Genomic DNA, 27,909 nt, shown 5'->3' with positions numbered 1-27,909 from the left:
GCAACACTTCCCGGCATCGATTTCTCTACTAGCACGTAATCAGTCAGACTCCTTTCAGCACAATCTCGATTCCCACTGCACCATGTATATTTATGTGCATCTTTATGTTTGAAGTAAGAATTACAGATGCACATTTTCTCCTGGTACTCCATTACTACCCATTATATCATTCATAGGACCAGTGCCTATTCTATCATTCATATCGCCCATTTCAAGCACTTTATAACTCTTGGGCATTTTTCCTACTACTTCACCCAGCTCAACTCAAAACAAGTCTTTCTGTGTCTCATTCCTTTCCTCACACGATGCATACGTTACAGTCACTGCCATGTTCACCTTCTCAACCTTGAACTTGACATACATACATCTTGAGCTAACACAGTTGTAGTTTCTCATTCCACTCTGTACTGTAAGACTCAGTGAATTTCATAGTGAATCATTTCTTATTATTGTATTACTTGTGCCAGGTTTAATTAAGTTGTACTCTTACTGTAACCAAGCTTTTGACCCTTTGGCTAAGTGCCAAATACAAAGTGGTTGTATTGATTTTTTTAACACCTCCATATTGATATGTTCTGCCCATTATGCTTAAGTATCCTCACGTTTGTTATTGATGCAAACTGTTTCAGTATTAAAACAGTATATATAGCATACATGACAGTGGTAACGTGTAATATGCAAAACAAATTGTGAAAAAAAGAGGTACCACAAATCCTCTTTGCCACGTAGAATGAAGCTCTAAAGTCACTATCACATGGGGACCCGTATCCGGATAATGAACAGGTCCGGATACTGCACGTCCAGGTAATGAGGGATTACTGTATACTGTGTTAGGGTGCGCCACGGTATACTGTATAGGGAAAAAAATAAAAGTGGTCGATTTTCATTGCTTTCTCTCATGGATGTTTCACTTGAAAGAGAAACAACGTGTGTAAATTTTCTCCTGGATTGGGCATCATTTAGAGGTCACACAATGAAACTGAATTTCGGATCTGTAATAATACTGTAAAACCTCAATATAACTCACTTCAGTAGACTGGAATTCACTTTTATGGGAATCGAGGTGCTCCTGGACTAAATTCTTAAACAGTAATCCTTCCAAGATCCAACGTAATAGAACCAAAGGCATGTCTGGGACTTGGTTTTGTGTGGGACCTGGGAAAAATGCCCCTGGACAGGTATTTATTGACCCCAACCCAACCAAACTTTGAAAGCCACCTAAATAACTCCCTACTGGACATGCACAGCACCTATTTAAGACCCTGTTCACACAAATAAGAGACAGAAACTGTAAAATGAAAAAGAACCAGAGAATGAGAAATTAGAAGTGAGTATGGAAAATATTCAGCAGTGTACAGGGTACTTACGACACGTCTGTGACCGTCGCGAAGATTAACCCACCTCCTCTGTGGCTGTAGCAGTGGTGAAGGTGCACTTGAAGCATGCACTGTAATCCAGTGTTGCGCTGCACTTAATCCTTTGCACTGTGAATTATAATTGTTTTAACACTGCACATTCTGTTCTTACTTGCACCACTCCAGTTGCAACACGCCATTGTTGCACTCTGCACTTAATCCTTTGCACTCTGAATTTTGATTTCTTAACACTGCACAACACTGTAAATTCCCATTCATTGTACACCACGAAAGCGAACACATGGGCAGCCATGGCGATGAGCGTGCAGTCACGATGGTTGGGAGGTGGGGAGTGGGGAGGATACAGGGGCGCTGTAGCGGTTATCGCCAGAACTACGTGCTAAAACGTGGCTGTTCATCACCGTGCAGCAAATTTAGAATAGGAATGAACATCTATCAGCTTTTTTTTCCGCATCTTGACTTTTTTTGGCCATTTTTGACTCGAGCCCAAAATTTCCGGGACTTGGGGTGTCTGGGACTTGCACGTCCGGGTCTTAAAGGGATTACTGTATATCAGAAAAAGTCCGATAAAGCCAGAAGCAGTCCGGACTGCCTGACCACTTCAGCCATGTCCACCACAATAAGGAAAATAAATGACATGTTTATCAGTGTAGAGTACGGTATTAGTATATATATTATACCATTTGCTTATTGTAGTGAATGTATAATACAGTACAGTACTGCAGTGGTAGTGAAAACAGTTTAAAAACTGTTGGTGCAATCCAAACTAATGTCTGATATATCGGTGGAAGTCCGGGTTAGCAGGGGGAAGTCCGGATGTCACTTTTATTGAAATTTCACTTTTTCGGAGTGGCTTGGGCCCCAATTAGTCCATTATAGTGAGGTTTTACTGTAATGTATTTTTCCTTTTGTGCAACAAAAAAAAAATTTATTGTGTAATGAATAAAAAAAAAAGAAATCAAAATCACACTGGATATACCACGGTGAGTGATAGAAGACACTGCAGGATTGTATTGGTTTTGGAGATCACGCTTGTTTATCATCTTTGGGAACTTTCATTGATGTTCTTCAGCTGCTTGAACTATGTCCTGGAGCTGATCCTCTTGCTTGGCCCTGCCCTTGTTTGTGAACTCTTGAATGATTGCCAAGCCATGCTCTGCTGCTTTGTTTGTCACCAGCAGCTTGGCAACACACTCCTTCCCCAAGCATAGGCTTCCATGGTATCCCAGGTCACAGGATCAGTGCCCAAAAATGAGGAGTCAATGTCTAGGTGTTGCAGCACGATCTTTGTCATACTGGTGAAGAACTCTGACAGGCTTATACTCACGACATCCTCAGGATAGGAGTGCAGTTATGGGCTTGGTTCTTCCAGGTCCTCAACAGTGTTTGTGTGGTGAACCATTGCCCCTTTCTCCGTATTGGACACCCATTATGGAACAGTGTAAGTCTAACTGTCATCTCAGACAGATACCAAAGATGTTGAGTGATGGCTATGGCCCTGGCATCCCTGATGGCCTGGTCCGTGTGTGATCCCAGTTCCTTCAAGAGGGTGAGGTCCATGCGAGGAGCAGCCACTGCTGACGTGGCGGAGAACCAAGCTTACGTGTAATAGCGCACAGCGAAGATGCAAAAGTTCATCAGTTTCTTCCAGAAGTTTTCCCACCAACTGGGTCCATGCAAAGACAAGCATGTGGGATGAAGGTGTTTGAACTGATCAGGGAACATGCAGATTTTCAAGGCACAAATGGTCCTTGCCATCCATCTAGCATGATGCAGTGCACCAGAGGCCTGCAACTGAATGGAGGAGCAGCTCTGGTGTACGTCATCTTGTTGATGATCTGATATGGAGTCACAGTTGAGATCTTTGCCTTATCCCATGCTTTAGACAGCATTTTCACAGTCTACTTGATGCACTTTTTCATATCAGGGTTCAACTTGTGCAGATGAAAGATTACACATAACACTTCTCCCCAGTGTGGCAACTTCATCCTCTGAAAACGGTCAGTTGGGTTCCCGATGAGCCAGACACCATCATCCAGTCTCTTTTTCGGCTTTTCACCACTGTTCAGTGCCATTTTAGACCCGTGAATGGAAGTAAACAGAATTCAAATGGGTATTAGAAAGTTCCCAGAGAGCAACATAATGTTGCAGAAATTGTCTTCTTATTTTAAGAAGTACAGTGGATTAAAATATCCAGTGGGCAAAAGCACATCACAGTTAAACACAATAACCTAACGTGAAGATGCACACACACACACTGGCATGCTGTACTGAATATACAGCTCACTCCAGTCGTGGCTACTGCAGCTTGAGAGAGCATAGGATTTGTTACACAAACCACCTTCTTGCATGACCCCTAAGCTTACAGCAATCACTTTGATATTTCTTCTGCCACGTCACCACCCAAAGTGGATTCAAATATCCGGTGAGCAAAAGCATATCACAACTTTTCATTTTTGACGCACCCTACACATTGTATACCTTACCCTCCCAGTGTGAACGAGTTTATGGGTGGCACACGAGCTCACTTACTGTGAATTCATTCACTGTGAACAACATATCTTATGGGAAAAATAGCATATGGGAGGCACCGCTTCCTCAAACTCCATAGAGACGTACTAAAGGACACATTTCAAACACATACAGTAAAGATACGTAAAATACTGTAAAACAAACACATGATTATTTACCTTAAATGTAGCAGATGGCAGTCCTAACTGACATGAATACTAGTGGTTCTGAGGCAGGGAGATACACTTAGGGTGTCCCTGCCGCATCACCTTCCACTCCCTTGTTCCTATCACCAGTCTCGCCCTCATCACTTGACTGAACCACTTCCCCACGTGCCTGTACCTCATTGACTTCTCTCATAAAACCTTCAAAGTCCAAAGGTGACACCACTGACTTCACATCATCATTGTCTTCCCCAGGAAGTGTAGTAGACGATGTAGAGGCAACTAGCTCCTGTGGTTCTTGAGTTTGGTAGTAGCTTGTGATAGTGTTTGTTTTCTTCTGTTGACTTCTGTATTGTGCCTTTCAGTCTAATAACGAAAAGTGGTTTCTACCCCACTGAACACTTCCTGTTTTCTAAGGCAGCTGGTTTCATTTACCTTGACCTCATCCCTCAGAATATCCACTGCTGCTAGAATTTTACTCATCTTCGACATAGGCATATCTTCATCGTCCATTGGATTCTTTTTTTTTTTTTTTTTTTTTTTTTTTTTTTTTTAATGCGAGGAAGAAGGAACCAAAGGCCATGAGCCTGCAGTAACAGTTCCCTCCAAGAGAAAAACAAAATACAATAGAGAGCCAAATTCAAGATCCGATCATTTTGAGATGCCTGGACACACTACGTTTGAAAGACTGGAGATCATAGGCAGCAGGAAATACAGACAGAGGGAGACAGTTCCAGAGCTGACCTGTTGCATAAATGAAAGACTGGGAGTAACGGTTAACTCTTGCATTAGAGAGTTGGACAGAAAAGGGATGAGAGTTTGCTGCCAGACGGGTGCTACGCGCCCGTCTTAGAGGTGGAGGAATGCAAGCAGACAGTTCAGAGGAGCAGTGACCATTAAAGTAGCGATAGAAAAGAGATAAAGATGCAACAGTGCGGCGAAGAGACAGAGGTTGAAGGGAGTCAGTAAGAGGAGGAGAGTTAATGAGACGAAAAGCCTTTGACTCCACCCTATTGAGAAGAGCTGTATGTGGGGAGCCTCCCCACACATGAGAGTTGTACTCCACACAGGGGCGGATAAAACCCCTGTATAGAGTCAACAATTGTGCAGGGGTAAAGAAAGAGCGGAGTCGGCTTAGCACACCCAATCTTTTGGAAGCAGATTTTACAAGAGATGCAATATGATCTTTCCAAGATAAGTCCCGAGTAAATGAAACCCCAAGCATGTTCAAGGATGATGCAGGATTAAGCTGAATATTATTAAACATTAGTGGGTATACCTGTGGAAGATTTTGTCGGGTTGATAGGTGTAAGAACTGAGTCTTAGATGCATTAAAGACAACCATATTATTTTTACCCCACTAGAGATATGACCCAAGTCAGACATTAGGTGTGCCATAGCCTCATCCCTTGTTTGTTGAAGTAACTGTTGAGATGGGCGTTGCGGGAACCAAATGGAAAGGTGAAGGGTGGAGTCATCAGCGTATGAGTGGATAGGGTTAGATGTACAGCTTAGAAGATCATTGATGAATAAAAGGAAGAGAGTTGGTGATAGGACAGAGCCCTGAGGAACACCACTGTTGATAGATCTAGGAGAAGAACGATGGCCGTCTACAACAGCGGCTATAGAACGACCAGAAAGGAAGCTAGCGATGAAGGCACAGATAGAAGGATAGAAACCGTAGGAGGGCAGTTTGGAAATTAAAGATTTATGCCAGACTCGATCGAAAGCCTTTGAGATGTCAAGTGCAATGGCAAAGCTTTCGCCAAAGTCCCGAAAGGAGGATGACCAGGAGTCTCAAAGGTAGGTGAGAAGATCGACAGTGGAGCGTCCCTGACGGAACCCATACTGACGATCGGAAAGAAGGTTGTGATAGGAAAGATTCCTTAAAATTTTTCTATTAAGAATTGACTCGAAAACTTTTGAAATACAGGATGTTAAAGCAATTGGACGATAGTTGGAGGGTTGGGAGTGGTCACCCACCCTTCTTTGGGACTGGCTGAATGAGAGCAAACTTCCAGCAAGAAGGAAAGGTACAAGTTGACAGACAAAGGCGAAATAGTTTGCCTAGGCAGGGTGTAAGCACAGAAGCACAGTTCTTGAGAACAACAGGAGGGACCCCATCAGGCCCATATGCTTTGTTAGTACTGAGGCCAGTGATGGCAGAAAATACATCAACTGAAGAAATTTTAATGTCAGCCATGAGGAAGTGAGAGGGGGGAAGTGATGGAGGAACAGTACCGGAATCGTCTAAGGTGGAATTGGAGGAGAAAGTCTGTGTGAAGAGATCTGCTTTATCAGTAGAAGAAATAGCTACAGAACCATCAGAGTAGAAAAGAAGAGGGAAGGATGATGAGGTAAAGTTGTTAGAAAGATTTTTGGCAAGGTGCCAGAAGGAGCGGGAAGAATTCGAGTTGGAGAGTTGAGAGCATTTAGTATGGATGAAATTATTTTTAGTAGAGCGAAGGACAGACTTAGCACGATTCCGGGCAGAAACATAAAGATTATGTGATTCAGGGGTGGGTTGGCTCCGGTACCTTTTGTAGGCCTTCTCCTTGTTGCGGACAGCATTAGAACAAGCGTGATTAAACCAAGGCTTTCTTGCGTTAGTCAAAGGATATGAGAAAGGAATGTATGCTTCCATGCCCGAGAGAATAACCTCCGTAATGCGCAAGGCACACTCAAATGGCTCACGGCCATGGAAGCAATAATCATTCCAGGGAAAATCAAAGAAGTACTGCCTGAGGGCCTCCCAGTCCGCGGCTCCAAAATGCCACAGACGACGTTTCCCTGGAGGGTCCACAGGCCGTACCGGAGTGATAGGACAGGTTAAGGTAATAAGGTTGTGATCGGAGGAGCCCAACGGAGAGAAAAGATTAACAGAGTAAGCAGAAGGATTAGTTGTGAGGAAGAGGTCAAGTATGTTGGAGCTCTCTCCAAGCCGGTCAGGGATACGGGTAGGGTGCTGTACAAGCTGCTCTAGGTCATTAATGATAGAAAAGATGTAGGCTTGTTCACCAGGTGGATCCGTGAAAGGAGAGGAGAGCCAAAGGTGGTGGTGAACATTGAAATCTCCAAGAATGGAGATTTCAGAGAAAGGAGAAATGGACAGAATGTGTTCCATCGTAGAAGTAAGATAGTCGAAGAATTTTTGATAGTCAGAAGAATTAGGGGATAAGTAAACAGCACAGATATATTTAGTCAGAGAATGACAGGAAAGCCGAAGCCAGAGTGTGGAGAATTCAGAAGAATCAAGTTCAGGAACACGAGAGCAAGATAAGTCGTTGCGTATGTATACACAACAGCCACCTTTGGCTTTGAAATGAGTATAGAGAAAGTAGGAGGATACAGAAAAGGGTTTGCTGTCAGTTGCCTCAGACAGCTGAGTCTCCGTTAGAAAAAGAAGGTGAGGCTTAGAGGAGGAGAGGTGATGCTCAACAGAGCGAAAGTTAGATGAAAGGCCGCGAATGTTGCAGAAATGTAGAAGAAGAGAGTCAGACAGTGGTTCCAGGCACCTCGAGTCGTCACCGGGAGAGGGGCAGACGGCGGGGGCATTTATGGTCCCCCCCCTGGGGACTCCGAGGCTGGGTGAATTGACGCCATTTTTGGTGAATTTTGAATAGGAAGTGTGGTGTGTACTGTGCATGTAGTTTGGTGAAGATAGTTAGAGAAATTTGTACTGGAGAGCATGCTGGCCTACTCTCTGTGTAACTGAGACACTGAAAAAGTTCAGCAAAGGGGGATGGTCAGGAACTAGTCCTGAGGGCTGATGAAACGGGAGCTCCAGCACTCCCTGTCATCAGCTTTCCATCCACCTCGGGAGTACTGCCCTGCTCGACTGGTGCTACGGTCTACTCCACCCAGTAGACTGCTCAGATCTGGCCTCCTGTGCAGTAGCATCTTCATCCAGTCTTCACAGCACTTCCTTAGGAGACTGTTCTTCCTCAGCAGCGTGAACTTCATGTATTTCTTCCAGTATTACGTGCTGAAATCCTGTTACTGCTCCTGTGGCCATCAGTGTGGTGTCCTGTCTCTGCCAGTGGTTGAATGTCGGTCGCCTGTGCGGCACACAGGTTAGGAATGAGTACTGTCCTTGCATGGTTCACCATAGCACTGCTAATCCCGTCCAGTTTATCCAGGAGGAAGTCAACAACATTCTTGAATCTGAAGAACACCAGAGCTCAGCAACAGTCATTTCCTCATACGTAGGTGCAGTAAGTTCCACTGGTTCAGCTATGTTGTAATTTTGATGAGGTGGATCAAGAACGACTTGATTCATCAATGTCACCATCCATGTTTTTTGTGTTTTTTTGTTTTTTTATGCGAGGAAGAAGGAACCAAAAGCCATGAGCCTGCAATAACAGCTCCCTCCAAGAGAAAACAAAATACAATAGAGAGCCAAATTCATGATCCAATCATTTCCAGATGCTTGGACACACTACGTTTGAAAGACTGGAGATCATAGGCAGCCGGAAATACAGACAGAGGGAGACAGTTCCAGAGTTGACCTGTTGCATAAATGAAGGACTGGGAGTAACGGTTAACTCTTGCATTAGAGACTTGGACAGAAAAGGGATGAAAGTTTGCTGCTAGACGGGTGCTATGTGCCAGTCGTAGAGGTGGAAGAATGCGTGCAGACAGTTCAGAGGAGCAGTGACCATTAAAGTAGCGATAGAAAAGAGATAAAGATGCAACAGTGCGGTGAAGAGACAGAGGTTGAAGGGAGTCAGTAAAGAAGGAGAGTTAATGAGACGAAAAGCCTTTGACTCCACCCTATTGAGAAGAGGTGTATGTGGGGAGCCTCCCCACACATGAGAGTTGTACTCCACACAGGGGCGAATAAAACCCATGTATAGAGTCAACAACTGTGCAGGGGTAAAGAAAGAACGGAGTCGGCTTAGCACACCTGATCTCCTGGAAGCAGATTTTACAAGAGATGTAATATGATCTTTCCAAGATAAGTCCCAAGTAAATGAAACCCCAAGCATGTTCAAGGATGATGCAGGATTAAGCTGAATATTATTAAACATTAGTGGGTATACCTGTGGAAGATTTTGTCGGGTTGATAGGTGTAAGAACTGAGTCTAAGATGCTTATAAAAAAACATTATTTTTACTCCAGTCAGAGATACGAGTCAAGTCAGACATTAGGTTGCCATAGCCTCATCCCTTGTTTGTTGAAGTAACTGCTGAGATGGGTGTTGTGGGAACCGAATGGAAAGATGAAGGGTGGAGTCAACAGCGTATGAGTGGATAGGCTTAGATGTACAGCTTAGAAGGTCATTGAGGAATAAAAGGAAGAGAGATGGTCATAAGACAGAGCCCTGAGGAACACCACTGTTGATAGATCTAGGAGAAGAACGATGGCCGTCTACAACAGCAGTTATAGAATGACCAGAAAGGAAGCTAGCGATGAAGGCACAGATAGAAGGATAGAAACCATAAGAGGGCAGTTTGGAAATGAAAAATTTATCCCAGACTCGATCGGAAGCCTTTGAGATGTCAAGTGCAATGGCAAAGCTTTCCCCAAAGTCCCGAAAGGAGGATGACCAGAAGTCTGAAAGGTAGGTGAGAAGATCGCCAGTGGAGCTTCCCTGACGGAACCTATACTGACGATCAGAAAGAAGGTTGTGATAGGAAAGATTCCTTAAAATTTTTCTATTGAGAATTGAAAAAACTTTTGAAATACAGGATGTTAAAGCAGTTGGGTGATAGTTGAAGGGTTGGGAATGGTCATCCTTCTTTGTTACTGGCTGAATGAGAGCAAACTTCCAGCAAGAAGGAAAAGTACAAGTTGACAGACAAAGACGAAAGAGTTTGCCTAGGCAAGGTGTAAGCACAGAAGCACAGTTCTTGAGAACAAGAGGAGGGACTCCATTAGGCCCATATGCCTTGTTAGTATTGAGGCCAGTGATGGCAGAAAATACATCAGCTGAAGAAATTTTAATGTCAGCCATGAGGAAGTCAGAGGGGGGAAGTGATGTCAACCCCCATAGCTTCTAACTTGACATTGCTTTCTGTTTGAGTCCTCATATAGTCAAACACTTGCTGTTGATAGTAGTGCATAGTTCTTGGTCCAGTGGTTGGACAAGAGATGTGGTTCTTGGTGGGAGGAACATGACTTTTACATCTTTGTGTAGCTCTTCAGGATAAGATGGGTGGCTGGGTGCATTATCCATTATCAATAGCATCTGAAATGGGATCCCATGTTCCTGGCACTTTGCCCTAGCATCTGGAACGCAATGCTTATTCAGCCACTCTGTCCTAATCTTCCCAGTCATCCAACCATTTGCCAGCTTGTACCAGTACACATCAGAGTCATCCAACTTACACAGGTTCTTATAACACCATGGGTGAGCAACATTGTGCACTATGACCATCCGCATTTGTGAGATCCAGCTAAGTTCACCGTTAACTTTACAGTGATCTTTGCCTTGTCAAGTTTCCTTTCACATGCATGCTTCTGCATTCAGCTTGTGTACATAGATACTGGCATAAGCCTGTAGTAGAGTGCAGTCTCATCCAAATTGTAGATCTGGTGTGGCGTGTATTCACCTTCCTTGATTATATCCCGTAATATTGCTGGGTACTCTGTGCATCTAACTCGTCAGCAGAGGCGCGTTTTCCATTGAGCTTCACATTTCTCAGTTTCTTCCTCTTCAAAAGTCTTGCCATCCTGCCTACTGAAACCTTGAAATCCATATGCTGTCTTGATCCAACACACCGACTTGCAGCAGTGTAAAATAGAATGTGCATACTGTACTGCTCAGAGGCACATTTTCCTCTTCCTTCCATAGAATAAACTGTGCCAAGTAATGTTCCACTAGAATCATAGCTGGATTAATAACTCTTGAATGGCCATCCAGCTGCGAGGTGCCGTAACATTTCACATAGCTATTATCTTTTCTCAGTTCCTCCATACACCACGTACAGAAGATTCAGAGAGGTCTTGAGCTTTGCCAATGGCTGAATTCCCCTAATCTTCCTTTTTCCTCTTTATTATCTTCATCATCACAGCGTGAGAGATACATTTCTTCTTTCTTTGTGGTGGGGCCATCGTACAGGCATGGGACACAGGCAGGCAACCTTGAAAATCACCATGTGCAAAGTAAACGGCTGCTAGCAGCAGAGAATGGCTCTGGGTGGTAGGGGGTTAGAGAGTAGACTGGGTACCCAAGCAGTCCAGAGGATTGGCTGGGAGGTTCTGCGCATCCTGCGTCATAGCTGACGTCACGGAGGTGCTCAACTAGTGGGGGGTGGGGGGGGTCATTCAGTATGGGAGGTGGAAGTTATGGTCTACTCTTTCCCCCGATTTTGTTCACTCAGGGTTCAACTCAGTTCATTATGGTTTTGTGGACCCGATTGCCCCCTGCTCATTCACTAGGCGAATCTTTCACTCTGAATGTGTTCACTAAGGGAGGGTACTGTATATCTATATATATGTAATATTTTTTTTTTTTTGGGGGGGGAGTCCTCAGTAAATTAAAGAAAAAGTACCTGTTAAAGTTACATTTCTTACTATAAAGTTGACATGCTAGTTTCCCTAAATTTACATTAGCAGGAGTAATGAAAGTGTTGTAATATTGTATAAAACATTTCTGACTTATAGTAAGGACTGATTGTATAATATGATTTGGTGCAGAAACAGAGGGTAGCGGTAGTGGTGGAGGTGAAGATGTAACCGATGGAGTGCTGAGTTCAGAGTCGACTCAGCTGCCTCCCCGCCGTTCCCTGCCCTCCTATCCTCCCCGCTCATCACGTGCCTCAGTCATGCTGCCTGTCTTTAACACAAACTTTGAGTCCCCTGGCAGGTAAGAGAGAGAGGAGAGGGTCACTTCACTTTGTCTTTGTCCATTGTTTTATCCAGTAGCTCCATTGATAAGTTTCATATGCCTCACAGGTGTTTGTCACTCTCATCTTATATGTCAGGACCAACTTGCCTAGCCCCGGGTCCCTATGCTTCTCATGGGGTTACATAGTGTTGGATGATAGATGGTTGGATGGATCAATATTCTTAGTCCAGCAGCTGATACATTACTGTGAACCATATTCTTGCTGGCTAAAGATGGGGATCCAGCTTATGCATGTATCAGTGTGTCAAGGCCATCATTCTAATTAGGGTTTTCCAACTTTTTTCTTCTTTTTTTTTTTTAATCTCCCACAATTTTTCCTTTCCTGTGAAACATTATTTTTGAGGGTAGTGTTAGATTGTAGTGCAATTATAAACATTAACACTCAGTCACCTATTACAGTGGGATCTCATAATATGCGAGAATTTAGTCGACAAAGTGTGCCGCATATTGGAAATTTTGCATATTAGAAACCATTGAATCAATGAAAAAAAATGTATATGGTCGACACCTCACCCTGTCTTTGTCATTTACAGTACTTTCTCATTATTTACTATTATTTTAAGAAAGAATTTTGTTCAAAGAAGGATAATAGAACTGTGAATAGTGTGCTAGGTATCGCTCCATTTGTATAATTGCAGGATTAACAACCTCAGCTGTGCCTGTCCACTTGCTGGTGTCCATAAGTCTTGACAGTTCATAAAATCAACTCCTTGTTCTTGAAAATGTTCCTCCCTGTCCATTCATTTAAGCCAAGTTCATGTCCAGTGGTTGAGTTCCTTTTACCCTCTGTATTCAACTCTGTAACCTTCATTTATAGCTCCAAAGTGATCCTTTTATTCATGGAATAAAGCAGTGGGGCCATGATGTAACAGGTGAGCAAAAGCACGTCTTGTACAGTGCTAAAAACACCACAGTATGTGAACGTGGCACGGGCAGACACAGACTGATGGTCTTAAGACTTGACTTGAGAGATGCGGTGAGGGATGGAAAGGGTGGGAAACCAATTAGCCGTCTGGTGGTGGCTTTGGATACTGCTGTTTTGAGCTAGATCACCATTTCTCGCTTGCATTCAGACATGGATTCATACTTTAGAATCACATTTTGCATATTAACCCGTAAATGGCCACTAGCATCGAACAATGCTTTATTGGAGCGTGGCTGGTGGTGTTGATGCAACACAGCCTGTAAAAAGCTGCAAACAATTTTGGGAAGGTATTGAAGGTCTAGGAGATGTTGACACTGACCTACTCTTCCCTCTAAACCACTCAGACAGTCTGTGCATCTTGTGAATCAGTCATGGACGTTGGTCTTTTGGTCCCGTTAGGTGTTAGTGAAAGTAAGAATAAGAAAGCACGTAAGTCAAGAAAAGAAGGAAAATGTGTTTCCCAGACAGTGACTGCTTATCAGTGTTTGCTTTTGACATGGGAAGGGAGGGGAGAGAGACAAGCATCTCTCGAGCTCACTCACTCCTCCCACTCTACAATCCACAACCCTAGAAGCATATAAGGTAAGGTTTTTTCCTTTACTCATTATGTATGTATCAAACCACTCACTCGATGTAGTGCTGCTCTCGTGTGTCTGCCCTTTCCTCTCCTCCATCCTTCTTTCCTTCCATCCTCTTCTGTCCTTCTTTCCTTCATTAGTTCCTTGTCCTTCTGCCTACGGTTGACTTTACACGCCCCCTTCTGTCTTTCCTTCCTTCATTCTTTCCTCTTCCTTGTGCCTGTGAGTGACAAGCCAAATGGTTTCCTGTACACTGCTGTGCACAGTGGCAATATCGTAACCAATGAGGTCTTGCCTAAGTGATGTATTTGCTGCTGCTATAAAGCTCGAATTGGGAAAAGTTTCAATACCATCTCAGCACTTTTGCAGCATCTCAGTTTGGGTTACCTTTCCTAGAAGGGTAGTCAAGTCATACCCCACCTGCTCGTGGTGACCTCGCAGACACCCTGTTTTTTTGTTTTTTTTCCATTTCTGTTTTTTGTGCTTTTTTTTCTTTCGGTTTTCTTTTTTTCTCCTAAATTAGGGTGACACAAACAAGGGCGCCGCTACCCGGGTTTATCCCGGGTAGTATTGTATATACATTTTGCTGTTGTTGTCATTTTGTTTTGTTTTTTTGTTCTCCCTTACCATGAGTTAACAACACCAGTGTCCTCGCCGTAGTAGGTCTGTAGCAAAAAGTGCACAAGCACTGAAGTGCGCCTACTGCAGCGAGTGGATTCATATAGCTTGTGAAAATTTGGATGCAGGCGACTATCCATTCATGAAGAAGAGCCACCTGCTGGGCTTTCGCTGGCTGTGTAGCCAGTGTGTTGCACCAGCAGACGAGGTCTTGGCTGGTGGAGGAAGTAGTACCAAGAAGGAGTTTGAAGATAAAGTTATTGGGCTGATCTTTCAAGCAATCAGAGACGTACCAAATAGACTGGAGGCACTGGAGACCAAGGTCTCATCACCCATGGCGGTCACGCAAGATCAGGCCAAGTCATTTGCGGATGCTGTTCACGGGTCTCTCGTGGGGGAAGGGAAGGATCTGCCTGGGGACGTGATTGAGATCAGTGCTCATGGCCAGAAAAAAGCCATTCATAGTCAGCATGTACTGATTGTGAAACCAGAGAGTGGCGCTGGTGCCCTGACAAATCAGATGGGACCAGAAGACATCAGAGGCGTACTTAACTCGGTACCGGTTGATAGCTGCCTTAAGACCAAGGCTGATGGGCTGGTAATGAAGTTTCCGTCAGCTGAAGCCAAGGGAGAAGCAACTGGGATGCTGACTGATCTTTTTGGTTCTGAGGGCACTTTTTGCATATCAGAGCCAAAGAAAATGTTGCCTAAAATGACCGTGACAGGCCTTTCCTCTTCCTTGGATGACTCTGACATCATCCCAAATTATTCTGCGAAAAAAACAATAAAATTAAGATGCTCGTTGATCGAGGTTGTACCCTCAACCTTCTCTTCACAAGGACAAGGAATGACACCAAAACTGCTGTCTTGAAGATGTCGCCAGAGGTGAGATCCTCCATTGTAGAACAGGGCAATTACATCTATGTGGATCTTACAAGATGCCGCACTTTCGATAGAGTCTGGGTTACACAGTGTCATCACTGTCAAGGCTTTGGTCATACATTTGAGAGATGTTCTAGGAAAAGTGATGAACCTAAATACGTCTTTTGTGCTGGAGCCCATAAATCTAAGGACTCTAGTAACAGAAATTCTCCCAAATGCATCAACTGCTCCTCTTTAAGACATCAATATGCTAATTCAAAGTCACAGTCGGTTGCCCATTTTGCTTCAAGTAGAGAATGTCCAATTATGGTTTCTCATAGGAATAGATTGATTGAAAACACCAATTTTGACCATTCAAAAAACTGACTACGTCCCTCTTGAACCAGTTAAGGATGTGTCTTTTAAATATTCGTTCTATCCGTAATAAGATAGACTATATTAATGAATCCCTAAATCAGCACGAGCTTGACATTTTGTGCTTGACTGAAACCTGGTTGTATGAGTCTGATATCGATATTATTTGTAATGCTTTGCCTAAGACACATTCTATTATTAGTATTCCCAGGCCTGCTGCTGACTATCCGGGAAGAGGCGTAGAACTCATCTACTCGGCAGCACTTGCAAACGTTTCCCTCATTGACTCAGACCTGACCCCATCTTCATTTGAATTTATGGAAGTATTAATAAATTTCCATCAGAATACCATTAGAATTGCAATTGTCTATCGACCAGGTCATCTGGGCAGAGATCGAGGTTTTATGGAGGAGTTTGGGCAGTTTCTTGAAGGGTTTTCTCTTAAACCTGGAGGACTTCTTGTTTGTGGTGATTTCAGTTATTGGGTTGACAGTCCAGAGTCAAAACCATTTTCTTCAGAATTCCTTGAGTTGATCACCCAGAACAGTTTTTCAATCATGTGAGTAAGCCAACTCATGTCTCAGGACATGTCCTTGACTTGATCTTGTCCCCTGTTGGTTGCAGGCGCATATCAGATGTGGAGGTTGACTCATTTGACCCCCTCATCTCTGATCATGCTCTGATCACTCTTAGTTTTGATGTCCCGAAATCCGCTTCATATAAAAAGGTCATCAGGTTCAGAAATTACAACAATGTTGACCGCCAGTTGATGTGTTTTGAAATTGGTCAACGTTTAAACTCCATCGATTCTTCAAGTCATTCTTCTGGTGAATTGGTTGATATTTACAACAACGAGCTCAGGTCAATTTTTGACCATTATTGTCCTGAGGTTGTAAAAACAATCACTGTACGTGATAATTCTCCGTGGTATGGTCCATCCATTAATTCTTTGTGTAGACAACGTAGAAGGGCAGAACGTGAGTGGCGCTTGCAGCGGACCGAAGTAACTCGTTTGCGTTATGTTTTTGCGAGAAGAGCAGTCGTTCACACTGTAAAAGCCCAAAAGGCTAGCTATTATCAAAATAAAGTTGATTCATGTGGTGGTGATAAAAAAAAAACTGTCTGCAGTTGTGAACAATTTGGTTGGTCGGAGGAATGTAATTGTTAAACCAGCTTCTGTATCTGATGCCCAATTGGCTTCTGATTTTGCTTCATTTTTTACAAGTAAGATATCTCGCATAAGAAGTGATTTAGACAGCAGTTGTTCTAGTGAAGCGTACTCAGTTGACTTCCAGCCATGGTGCACCGGGGACCATATGCTTTCAACATTTCATCCACTGGATGTAAACAAAGTCAAATGTTACATCAGAGAACTTAATAAAACATTTTGCTCACTCGATCCATGTAACATGTCACAACTGCCTGATGTGTATGAGCATGCTGTAAACTTTGTCTGTAACATAATAAATAGATGCTTCTTAGAAAGTAATTTTGTGCAGTCTGAGAAACGTGCTTTGCTTAGTCCCCTAATTAATAAACCTGGCCTTGATGTCGAGAGCATGACAAATTATCGTCCCATCTCTAACCTGTCTTTTTTTATCCAAGATTATTGAGCCGGCCATACTCGATCAACTCTTACCACTGCCGGAACACAACAGAGTTGTTCCTGTTGTTCAATCAGCATACAGAAAATACCATTCAACTGAAACAGCACTAACAAGGATTCAGAGTGACTTGGTGGCAAACACTTGTAGTGGGGTGTCCTCTCTCCTAGTTCTGTTGGATCTGTCTGCAGCTTTTGATACAGTAGATCATAAACTATTGTTAGATGATCTGTATTTTTTTGGCGTTCGTGATAGTGCCCTTTCGCTCCTTAAGTCGTATCTGTCAGACAGATCTCAGAGAATGGTTGTTGATTACGCTAGCTCTGATTCTGCTCCCCTTCTATTTGGAGTCCCTCAAGGATCAGTTTTGGGTCCAATTCTATTTACTATCTACACAAGTAGTTTATCGTCTCTACTTGATGCTCATGATGTGTCCAATCATTTTTATGCTGATGACACCCAGCTCTATGTTAAGATGTCAGATATCAATGATACCAAGACGGAGTTTGAATCTCTAATGTCTGATATTAAGATTTGGATGGCTAAGAGGAAGCTTAAGCTGAATGATGGTAAAACTGAGATCATCATCATCAGAGGAAACAGAAGGGGTGATGACACTGACAATGCCCTGGCTTTGAACATTGGCGTGTCACAGCTGCATCCAGTCAGTTCTGTTTTAAATCTGGGAGTTTTATTTTAATTCTAAGTTAAATTACAAAGAACATATTAATCAGGTTGTAAGAGGGTGTAACTTGCATATCAGAAATCTGTACTCTGTGAGAAAATTCCTGAATAGACGGTGCCTCTTAACATTGGTCCATGCAGTGTTCTTGTCTCGTGTTGATAATAATAATTCACTGTGGGTTGGTCTTCCAAATAATATACTAACAAAAGTTCAGTCTGTGTTGAACAGGGCAGCACAGCTTATCTTTGGTCTCCCCCCGAGAAACTCAGCTACCCTGTTTCTGATTGAGTTGCATTGGTTACCAGTAAAGGCTAGAATTGAATTTAAACTGTGTCTTATTACATTCAAGGTTCTTCAGTTTGGTGAACCGAAGTATCTTGCTGAATTGTTAAAACTCCCATCGGCACGCCCGGGTGTGATGTTACATAGTGAAGATGATTCCTTGTGTCTTGATGAGCCAGGAGCCATTCACCAGTCATCTTTCTCTGATCGTTCTTTTGCATATAGAGCCCCTAGATTATATAGGAGATTGCCATTGTCCATAAGACAACTCTCTATTGTTGAATCCTTTAAGAGACACCTGAAAGCCTTTCTTTTTTCAAAATGCTATGACCTGGAGAGAGGTACTATGACGGATGATTATAGGGTTTAATTATTGCCACTTTCATGTATATATGATGTAGCTTGTATTATATACAAGAAATGTCACAGTTCTTGTAATTGTAAAAATAATGTATGTGTGTCCAGTGCTAGTGAATTCCCAAAAAGAAGAACTAGCGCTTTTGAGAAACAAAAGGCCAGATTATTATTATTATTATTATTATTATTATTATTATTACACTAGGAAACTATTTAGTACACTGGATGGTAACCACATAACCAAATTTGGCGCCTGGTGGTTTAGTGGGTAATTATTGTGCTCCAGTCGAATTGGGCTAGTGAAGGTTTATATCCTAGGGATGGTTGGGGTTGAATGCTCATGTAATGCCACTCAGGGATGAGAGAGACTGGTCACTCTCATCTTAAATGTCGGGACCAACTGCCTAGCCCCGGGCTCCTACGCTCCTCATTGGGCAGTGTAGGATTGGATGATGGATGGATGGATTTCTTTTATTGTAGTGTTCTTTTTTTTTTTTCTTTTTTCAGGGAAAATATTCATATTCCCTGTTTATTGTAGCTACAGCTACAACTTACAGCCTCACTATCCATTACCCCTCCTTCTCCACCCCACAGTGCTAATCTCTAGCCATATTGATTTTTGACCATGAGGGTTGACCCTAACATACACAGCGGCACCCAGTATCTTTCTTCTCTCTTTCCTTCTCATTTTTCCACACTCTCTGTACTATCCAGATTTAAAAAAAAAAAAAAAAAAAAAAATACAGGAATAAACATTATAAACATAAAAATAAATGGAAAGCATTCATTATTATTATATTTTAAAATATAAGTACACATTTTATGTACTGCATTTGTTCATTTTACATATTTCTTGTTTTACATAAGCATTTCAAGAACATGTGAGGTGTTCTCATGGTGAATATATGGATGTAAAACCTTCCCTTCCCTTCTCTCTAATTTCCTTTTGCAAGGTGCTAATCTTGGGTCTTATAGAATTTTAACCAGTGTAGTTCAGCCTGTGCACACAAAGAAGCACCCTTATCTGGTTAGAGTCTCAAAATAGCATCTCTTGCCTCTCTCTTGACACACACTACACTACCCAGACAACAAAAATAACTTGATACTTGCATAAACACAATAAGCATTAAAAAAAATGTGAAAAAAAAAATCCCAGTAATTGTGTGTTTTTTTTTTTTTTTTTTTTTTTTTTTTATAAATATAAAACCTGCCATGAATATTATGTACTGACTTTATTCATAATGCATATGAGGTGTCGCATGGAGTAGTCAGACAAGCGACAGTTTTTAAAAACAGCAGAAATTGAGTTAGAAGTTTTCCAAACTTCAGATATCAATAACTTTTTTAGTAACCAAGGTATCAGATATTCATTCTTAGATCTTTAGTGGAAAAGTTTCTAGAGAAGGAAAAGAAGTTGTATGCGGCTTTCATGGATTTGGAGAAAGCATATGACAGGGTGGATAGACAAGGATTGTGGAAAGTGTTAAGAATATATGGAGTAGATGGGAAGTTGAATGCTGTGAAGAGTATGTATGATGGTGCTAAGGCTGCAGTGCTTGTGGATGGTGAACTAAGTGAATTTTTCTCTTTGAAGGTTGGGTTGAAACAGGGATATATCATGTCTCCATGGTTGTTCAATCTGTACATGGATGGGGTAATAAAAGAGGTACAAGGTAGGGTAGTGGATGTTGGAGTGGCTCTGGTGAGAGGGGATATTGTTTGGAAACTCCCTGTACTGTTGTTTGCAGATGATACTGTGTTGTTGAGTGAAGACGAAGGGGGAGCTGCAAGGCTTGGTGGATGAGTTTGGGAGAGTGTGTAAGAAACGGAATCTAAAGGTGAATGTAGGGAAGAGTAAAGTGATGGTCTTTGAGAGCGGTGAAGTCAGTGAATGTACAGCGAGGTTGGATGGTGAGGAATTGGAAAATGTGAGTACGTTTAAGTACTTGGGTAGTGTGATGAGTAAGGATGGAGGTTTGGAGGGTGAAGTGCTTGAAAGGGTACAGCAGGGAAGATAGGTTGCTGGTTCTTTGAAAGCAGTGATAAGAAACAGGGAAGTGAGCATGGAAGTGAAAAAGTTACTACATGACAGTATTATGATACCAACTCTAACGTATGGAAGTGAAGCTTGGATGTTGTTGGAAGAACACAAGTCAAGAGTGAGAGCAGTGGAAATGAGTTAATTAAGAGGAGCCTGTGGAGTCACATGGAGAAACAGGCTGACAAATGAGGATATAAAGGAGCGTTGTGGTGTGGATGTGGATGTGATAGGAAACGTTATGAGGAACACACTGAGGTGGTTTGGCCATATGGAGAGGATGGAGGGTGAGAGTCTGACGAAGAGAGTGTATGTGAGTGAAGTGGAGGGGGAAAGAGGGAGGGGGAGGCTGAGGATGAGATGGAGGGATGGGGTGTAGAGGTATATGAGAGAGGGGGGTGTGAGTTGGGAGCAGGGCAGTGAAATGGCGGGGGACAGGGCGACGTGGAGGCGATTTGTTTGTGGCCACCCCAAACGGGATTGAGGCGTCTGGAAATAGATAGATGGAATCAACTTCATTTTTTTTTTTTCTTTAAAAGCTTAGCTCAAGCCAAAAATGACCCATGTTATGCATTTTATATAATGAGATGAAAATTAGCATTAGTATTAGTATTAGTAAGGTACTAATTTTTCAAGTATTAGAAGTATTAGTAGCAGAAGTTGTTGATTTTGTAGAAATATTAGTATTAGGTGTAGCAGTTGATTTTTCATGTAGTAGTAGTAGTAATAGTAGTAGTTGTTGTTGTTGTTGTAACTGTGGCACTTATTTTAGCAGTAATAGTAGTGGTGGTAGTAGGAGTAATAGTAGTATAGTAGTGGTAGTAGTAGTAGGAGGAGGAGGAGGAGGAGGAGAAGAAGAAGAAAAACACTGATTCACACTCATAACAACTTGTAAACACTTCCCCGAATGTTCAGCAATCCTTAACAGTAGTATTATTACCTCTTAGTATCAGTATTAGCAGTGGTAATAGTAGGTAATAGTACGAAATAGTAGGAGAACTGCAACAAGGGATGCCAGCATTATTCCCAGCATCACTGCATGTTACGCTAGCTGGCTGCTGTGTGTAATAAACACGAGAAAAAAAGGATAAAATAAAAATAGAAACGCAATTAATTTTTCATTTGTTTGTGTGTGGTAATCATAGGGGCATTTGTCTTCTTAGTATAATAGGAAAAGTGTATGGTAGGATACTTATTGACAGAGTTAGAGAAAGAACAGAGAAATTAGTTGGAGAAGAACAGGGAGGCTTTAGGAAGGGAAGAGGTTGTGTAGATCAGATATTCATTCTTAGATCTTTAGTGGAAAAGTTTCTAGAGAAGAGAAAGAAGTTGTATGCGGCTTTCATGGATTTGGAGAAAGCATATGACAGGGTGGATAGACAAAGATTGTGGAAAGTGTTAAGAATATATGGAGTACATGGGAAGTTGTTGAATGCTGTGAAGAGTATGTACGATGGTGCAAAGACTGCAGTGCGTGTGGATGGTGAACTAAGTGAATTTTTCTCTCTGAGAGTTGGGTTGAAACAGGGATGTGTCATGGCTCCATGGTTGTTCAATCTGTACATGGATGGGGTAATAAAAGAGGTACAAGGTAGGGTAGTGAATGTTGGAGTGGCCCTGGTGAGAGAGGATAGTGTTTGGAAACTCCCTGTACTGTTGTTTGCAGATGATACTGTGTTGTTGAGTGAAGACGAAGGGGAGCTGCAAGGCTTGGTGGATGAGTTTGGGAGAGTGTGTAAGAAACGGAATCTAAAGGTGAATGTAAGGAAGAGTAAAGTGATGGTCTTTGAGAGCGGTGAAGTCAGTGAATGTACAGCGAGGTTGGATGGTGAGGAATTGGAAAATGTGAGTACGTTTAAGTACTTGGGTAGTGTGATGAGTAAGGATGGAGGTTTGGAGGGTGAAGTGCTTGAAAGGGTACAGCAGGGAAGAAAGGTTGCTGGTTCTTTGAAAGCAGTGATAAGAAACAGGGAAGTGAGCATGGAAGTGAAAAAGTTACTACATGACAGTATTGTGATACCAACTCTAACGTACGGAAGTGAAGCTTGGACGTTGTTGGAAGAACACAAGTCAAGAGTGAGAGCAGTGGAAATGAATTATTTAAGAGGAGCCAGTGAAGCTTGGACGTTGTTGGAAGAACACAAGTCAAGAGTGAGAGCAGTGGAAATGAATTATTTAAGAGGAGCCTGTGGAGTCACATGGAGAGACAGGCTGATGAATGAGGATATAAAGGAGCGTTGTGGTGTGGATGTGGATGTGATAGGAAGCGTTATGAGGAACACACTGATGTGGTTTGGCCATGTGGAGAGGATGGAGGGTGAAAGACTGACGAAGAGAGTGTATGTGAGTGAAGTGGAGGGGGGAAGAGGGAGGGGAAGGCCAAGGATGAGATGGAGGGATGGGGTGGAGAGGTATATGAGAGAGGGGGGTGTGAGTTGGGAGCAGGGCAGTGAAATGGCGGGGGACAGGGTGATGTGGAGGCGATTTGTTTGTGGCCACCCCAAATGGGATTGAGGTGTCTGGCAATAGATAGATAGATAGATTAAAAAAATAAAATCTATCAGCAGTTTGTTGTTAGAAACATTGAGCATGAAACATAGGATCTGGCAACTGTGGCATCTCGCCACTGGGAATGGTGGTTGTCTGACTCCTCATTGCACTCACAGCGCTCACCCAGCCAGGCGAGGTGGCAGTCGAAGCCCCCTACATTTCGGAGGACTTTCAACCATATTTACAGTTGCGTTTACAGACAAGCGACCTGCTCAGATGAAGGGGGAAGGGTCAGAATAGTGGTATATGCACCTAACTCCAAACTGGCAACTCTGTCGCTTGTCTGACTACTCCCCACAACAACTTATATACAGTATGTAGTCATTTCAGACCATTTCAGCAACACTGAATATTTTGGGGGATGAAAATATTGATATATCTTAGTGCAGTATTTTGTTGCTTCTCTGCTTAGTTTTCACTGGCGTGTGTGTGGCCATTTTGTGAAATTTTCCGTGCTTCATTGTGAAGCTCAGGATGGATTTAGGAAGCTAAGAATTACATTGCCAGGTGCGCCAGACAATTCTCTTGTAGTTGATAGAGACGATTTTTGAAACTTGAAAAACTGGTCCTGGTGCCGGCCAGAGGGGCCAGTAAATTTCCGGAGGAAGAGCCACAGAGGGGTTAAGAAATTTATTTTTTTCCTGAGTTGAGTTCGCGTATTAGGTGTTTCACATATTTTGAGACCCCACTGTTCCTCCTTTGAGGTGTAATGGCCTAAGGCTTGGCAACGATAGTCCTAAACCGTTGGGGGTAGGAGACCAACCTGTATCGTCATTGGCATTTTACATGATAGAAACAGGGCATTGTATCATAAAGGCTCCAACATGCACGCACTGTCTTCCTCCTCTTAGTGTAGGATCGAGTGATCCTACCTGCCTGTGCTTGTATTGCCAGTGCAGTGGAGATCCTACGGTGGCAGAGTTTCATTGATGCCATCCTCATTGCCAAATTATGCAAGATTTTGCCAAAAGAAGTGAAATTTGCATGTACTTGCTAGGTCCTGGAGACACAGAAGTGATTCATTGTAATTTATTATCAAAGTTAGGTGAAAAACATTGTTCATTTCCTGAAATTCTGCTATTTTTCAATTTTGTTTTGATAGTCTGCCATATTGAATACAGGCATACCCCAGTTTAACAATGCAGTTGGTTAACCCTTTAACCGCGGGCGTGATCTGCTTTTTCTTGCGGCACCCGCGGGCATATTCACGCTCCGACAGACTCTCTAAAAATATTTGCCAAAAATCAGTTACTAGTCCTAGAATATTAAAATCACATGCTTATGGCACATACCTTCAGCTTTCTCCTGGGGTGTTTGTTGAGCCTTCGTCGAGTACCGTAGGACTTGTGGAGACCTCTGAAGTTGGGTAACGAAGTCTCCACTTTACACTTCCTGACAACCCATAATATGATTACCACAGCCTGATATTATCACTAGAAACACTATTCTATGATGCTCAAATAGTTTGGAATCCATATTCCAAAAAAAAAAAAACACTGTGAAAGCAATGAAAATTACGAGGGCATATGACCTTCCCACTTGCGCTAGTTCGCCGCTGGTGTTGTCATTTATTATTCATAAAAACACACACAGTTTATATTTCTATTACTATATAACACTTATATATATCTACAGTCTTTATCCATAAGTTTCCTTCAGTAATAGTAGTTTATTGTCACTGTAGGCATTCAATTTCTTTCAGTAAAATACGTAGCATTCACTTTCTTGTCCTGTATACTAGCATTGAGAGTGAATGTCACTTTCATCTTCACTCTCATAACTCATAGTATTCAGACATGCTAGAGTGAAACTTTCACTTTCATTACTCCTAGGGTATATACTCGTATTCTTATAATACTACTCATTTACATTTCTATTTACGTTCTCTATTTTATTTACATTATTTACATTTCTATTTTATTTACACTGTGTTATGCACTGTCACTTGAAGTAACTTATAAAACTATTTTCCACTGTTCACTTATATTTACATTCATTGCTTTACTTGCTGTTTACACATTATATACACATTATTTACAATTCCACTTGCACTGTTTTACTCAACAGAAAGATCGTAGTCACTCTCTTTCAATTGTCAGCCCTTCACCTCTTTCCACACGAGGTTTAGTAGGGGGTAAAGGTCACAGGGCCCTTTGCATGGGGCTAAAAAGTGGCTGAAGTTAGCAGGAGCAAACAGACATACTTTCACCTTGGAAGATGACAGTGAACTGATAGGGGTGGGGCAGGGTGGCCTACCTAGGGAAATGCATTACTGCCAACGTCAGCCTCTCGGCAGCTGCTAATATATAGCAGTGAAATGATTGGCAGAAAATCTAGACAATACATTATAAATTAGGTAGTTCCAGGTGAATGTAAATATCACTTAGGCTTCTCCCTTCCCTCCTTATATATATTTTTAGTACGAGAATAGATTATACGGCATATTTCAAGGGGAAATAAACAGCGAAAATTAGCGAACGAGTGCACGTGAGGTGTTGTCAGGTGATAATTAGCCAATTCCAGGTGTATGGCACTCTCACTTACCTTATTTCTTTTTGGTATATATTATTTGGTATAAGAATAGGGCATAGGGCTTATTTCAATGGATGAAATCAGTGGAAAATTCCATGGAAGATTTACTTAGCGTAGCACGGCCGGGCAGGTGAGAGGATAGGGTAATGGAGGGGGGGTAGGGAGGGGAGTCAAGAACGGGGAGAAATGGCTAAATTGTCAACAATGGATGGGAGTACAGATGAGATTAGGAGTGCTGACTAGTGTTGGACGTTGGCAGTACTGATAGATGATACAAGCTACCACTTGAAAGCCCGGGGAAATTCAAAATAACACAGAATCACAAAATTGAGGCCCCGCGGTATGATCCCTTGCTCCCAAGTGTCACGAAAGTGATACCCCGCGGTAAAGGGGTTAAGTAAAAACCCATTGCTAGGCAGGGTATCATATCTCATGGTAGATTTGATATGCAAAGTATAGGGATGCATTTTTGAGCCTTGGGTTTTCCCCCCAAGCAAGTCCTAAACCCTCCCAAATGAGTTCAAAAACGGGTTTCTAGCTAACCTAAACCCGCAAATAGCTTTGAAACAAACTAAACTAGGCCTAAAAGCAGTTTATAACTCACCTAAACCCAAAAATAAAGTATGAAAATCATAAAAAATAAGTCTGAAAAAATCAAGTAGAGTCGCAATTTGAGAGAAGATGAAGCGATGATCTTACAATAACTCGAACATTTAATTTCCCCCAATATTTCATAATAACACTAATATCTCTTAATTACACGAGACACAAAATGGGTTTGTTTAGTATCTTTTTTTTTTTTAATGCGAGGAAGAAGGAACCAAAGGCCATGAGCTTGCAATAACTGTTCCTTCCAAGAACTTTCTGTGTGGCTGTGCCTTGTTTACGTGTGTGTCGTGCTTTTATCCCTTGTCACCACGGGTCTTTACGGTGTTGCCAAATGTGCGTGTTCTTGCCAGACTGGGTGACGTGTGTGTGTGTGTGTGTGTGTGAAGGTCAGTCATAACAAGGAAGGAAGGGTTCAGGTAAGGTCACTGACAAGAAGGTGAGGTGATAATTGCAGTTTGGGGGAGGGTAGGGGATAAGTGGAGGAGTGGAGACAATAATGGGGTGTAATCTGGAAGAGAGAGAGAGAGAGAGAGAGAGAGAGAGAGAGAGAGAGAGAGAGAGAGAGAGGATAGTACAGAAGTAGGTATGGAGTAGAAAGGCGAATTGGTTGAGGGAAAGAACTTTGTGTTTTTAGTAAATATGGGATTTGGGTTGGGTTGGACAGGTGCTTGAGAGAGAGAGAATAAGAACAAGAGTATATGAATGAGAGAGAGAGAGAGAGAGAGAGAGAAGAACAAGAGTATAAAAATGAGAGAGAGAGAGAGAGAGAGAGAAGAACAAGAGTATAAAAATGAGAGAGAGAGAGAGAGAGAGAGAGGATAGTACAGAAGTAGGTATGGAGTAGAAAGGTGATGGGGTTAAGGGAAAGACTTTGTGTCGTTAGTAATTATGGAATTAGGGTTGGGTTGGACAGGTATGAGAGAGAGAGAGAGAGAGAGAGAGAGCGCACAGAAAAGATATGGAGTGAAAAGGCAATGGGGTAGAGAGAAAGAACTTTGTGTTGTTAGTAATTATGGGATTAACCCCTACACTGCGGGCATGTTTACAGATGTTTTGCGTGTGCCGCGGGGTTATTCGGGCTTCGACAGACTCTCAAAAAATATTTGCCAAAAATCAGTTATTATTCCTAGAATATTAAAATTACACCTGCTTATGGCACATACCTTCAGCTTTCTCCTGGAATGTTTGTTGAGCCTTCGTCTGTTACCGTAGGACTTGTGGAGACCTCTGAAGTTGGGTAACGAAGTCTCCACTTTACACTTCCCGACAACCGGTAATATGATTACCACAGCCAGATATTAACACTATAAACACTACTCTATGATTTTCAAGTAGTTTGGGATCCATACTCCAAAAAAAAACACTGTGAAAGCAATGAAAATTATGAGCGCGTCTGACCGTTGCACTTGCGCTAGTTCGCTCTTGGTACTCTGTCATTTATTATTCATAAAACCCCTCACACTTTATATTTCTATTACTGTATAACACTTATATATATCTACAGTCTTTATCCATAAGTTTCCTTCAGTAGTATTAGTTTATTGTCACTGTAGGGATTCAATTTCTTTCAGTAAAATACGTAGCATTCACTTTCTCGTCCTGTATACTAGCATTGAGAGTGAATGTCACTTTCATCTTCACTCTCATAACTCATAGTATTCAGACATGCTAGAGTGAAACTTTCACTTTCATTACTCCTAGGGTATATACTCTTATTCTTATAATACTACTCATTTACATTTCTATTTACGTTCTCTATTTTATTTACGTTATTTACATTTCTATTTTATTTACACTGTGTTATGCACTGTCACTTGAAGTAACTTATAAAACTATTTTCCATTGTTCACGTATATTTACATTCATTACTTTCACTTGCTGTTTACACATTATTTACACATTATTTACAATTCCACTTGCACTGTTTTACTCAATAGAAAGATCGCAGTCACTTTTTTATCAATTGTCAGCCCTTTACCTCTTTCCACACGA

The 27,909-nt window shown here is 42.1% G+C and overlaps 1 protein-coding gene across 1 annotated transcript in view; it reads left to right on the top strand.

Annotated features, from left to right (window-relative positions):
- The window catches only part of tweek (transmembrane protein KIAA1109 homolog tweek), an 839,779-nt gene that overhangs the window by 232,520 nt on the left and 579,350 nt on the right, over positions 1 to 27,909 (top strand). The window contains 1 exon segment of the mRNA XM_080283669.1: positions 11,693 to 11,861. Coding sequence (XP_080139795.1) covers positions 11,693 to 11,861 — 169 coding nt within the window.

This window comes from Coenobita brevimanus, chromosome 98 (genome assembly GCF_032717465.1).
Source record: "Coenobita brevimanus isolate Jiangsu-jjx chromosome 98, ASM3271746v2, whole genome shotgun sequence".
Lineage (NCBI taxonomy): Eukaryota > Metazoa > Arthropoda > Malacostraca > Decapoda > Coenobitidae > Coenobita > Coenobita brevimanus.
Note: the sequence above shows the minus strand (reverse complement) of the source record. Positions and strands in the feature narration are given on the sequence as shown.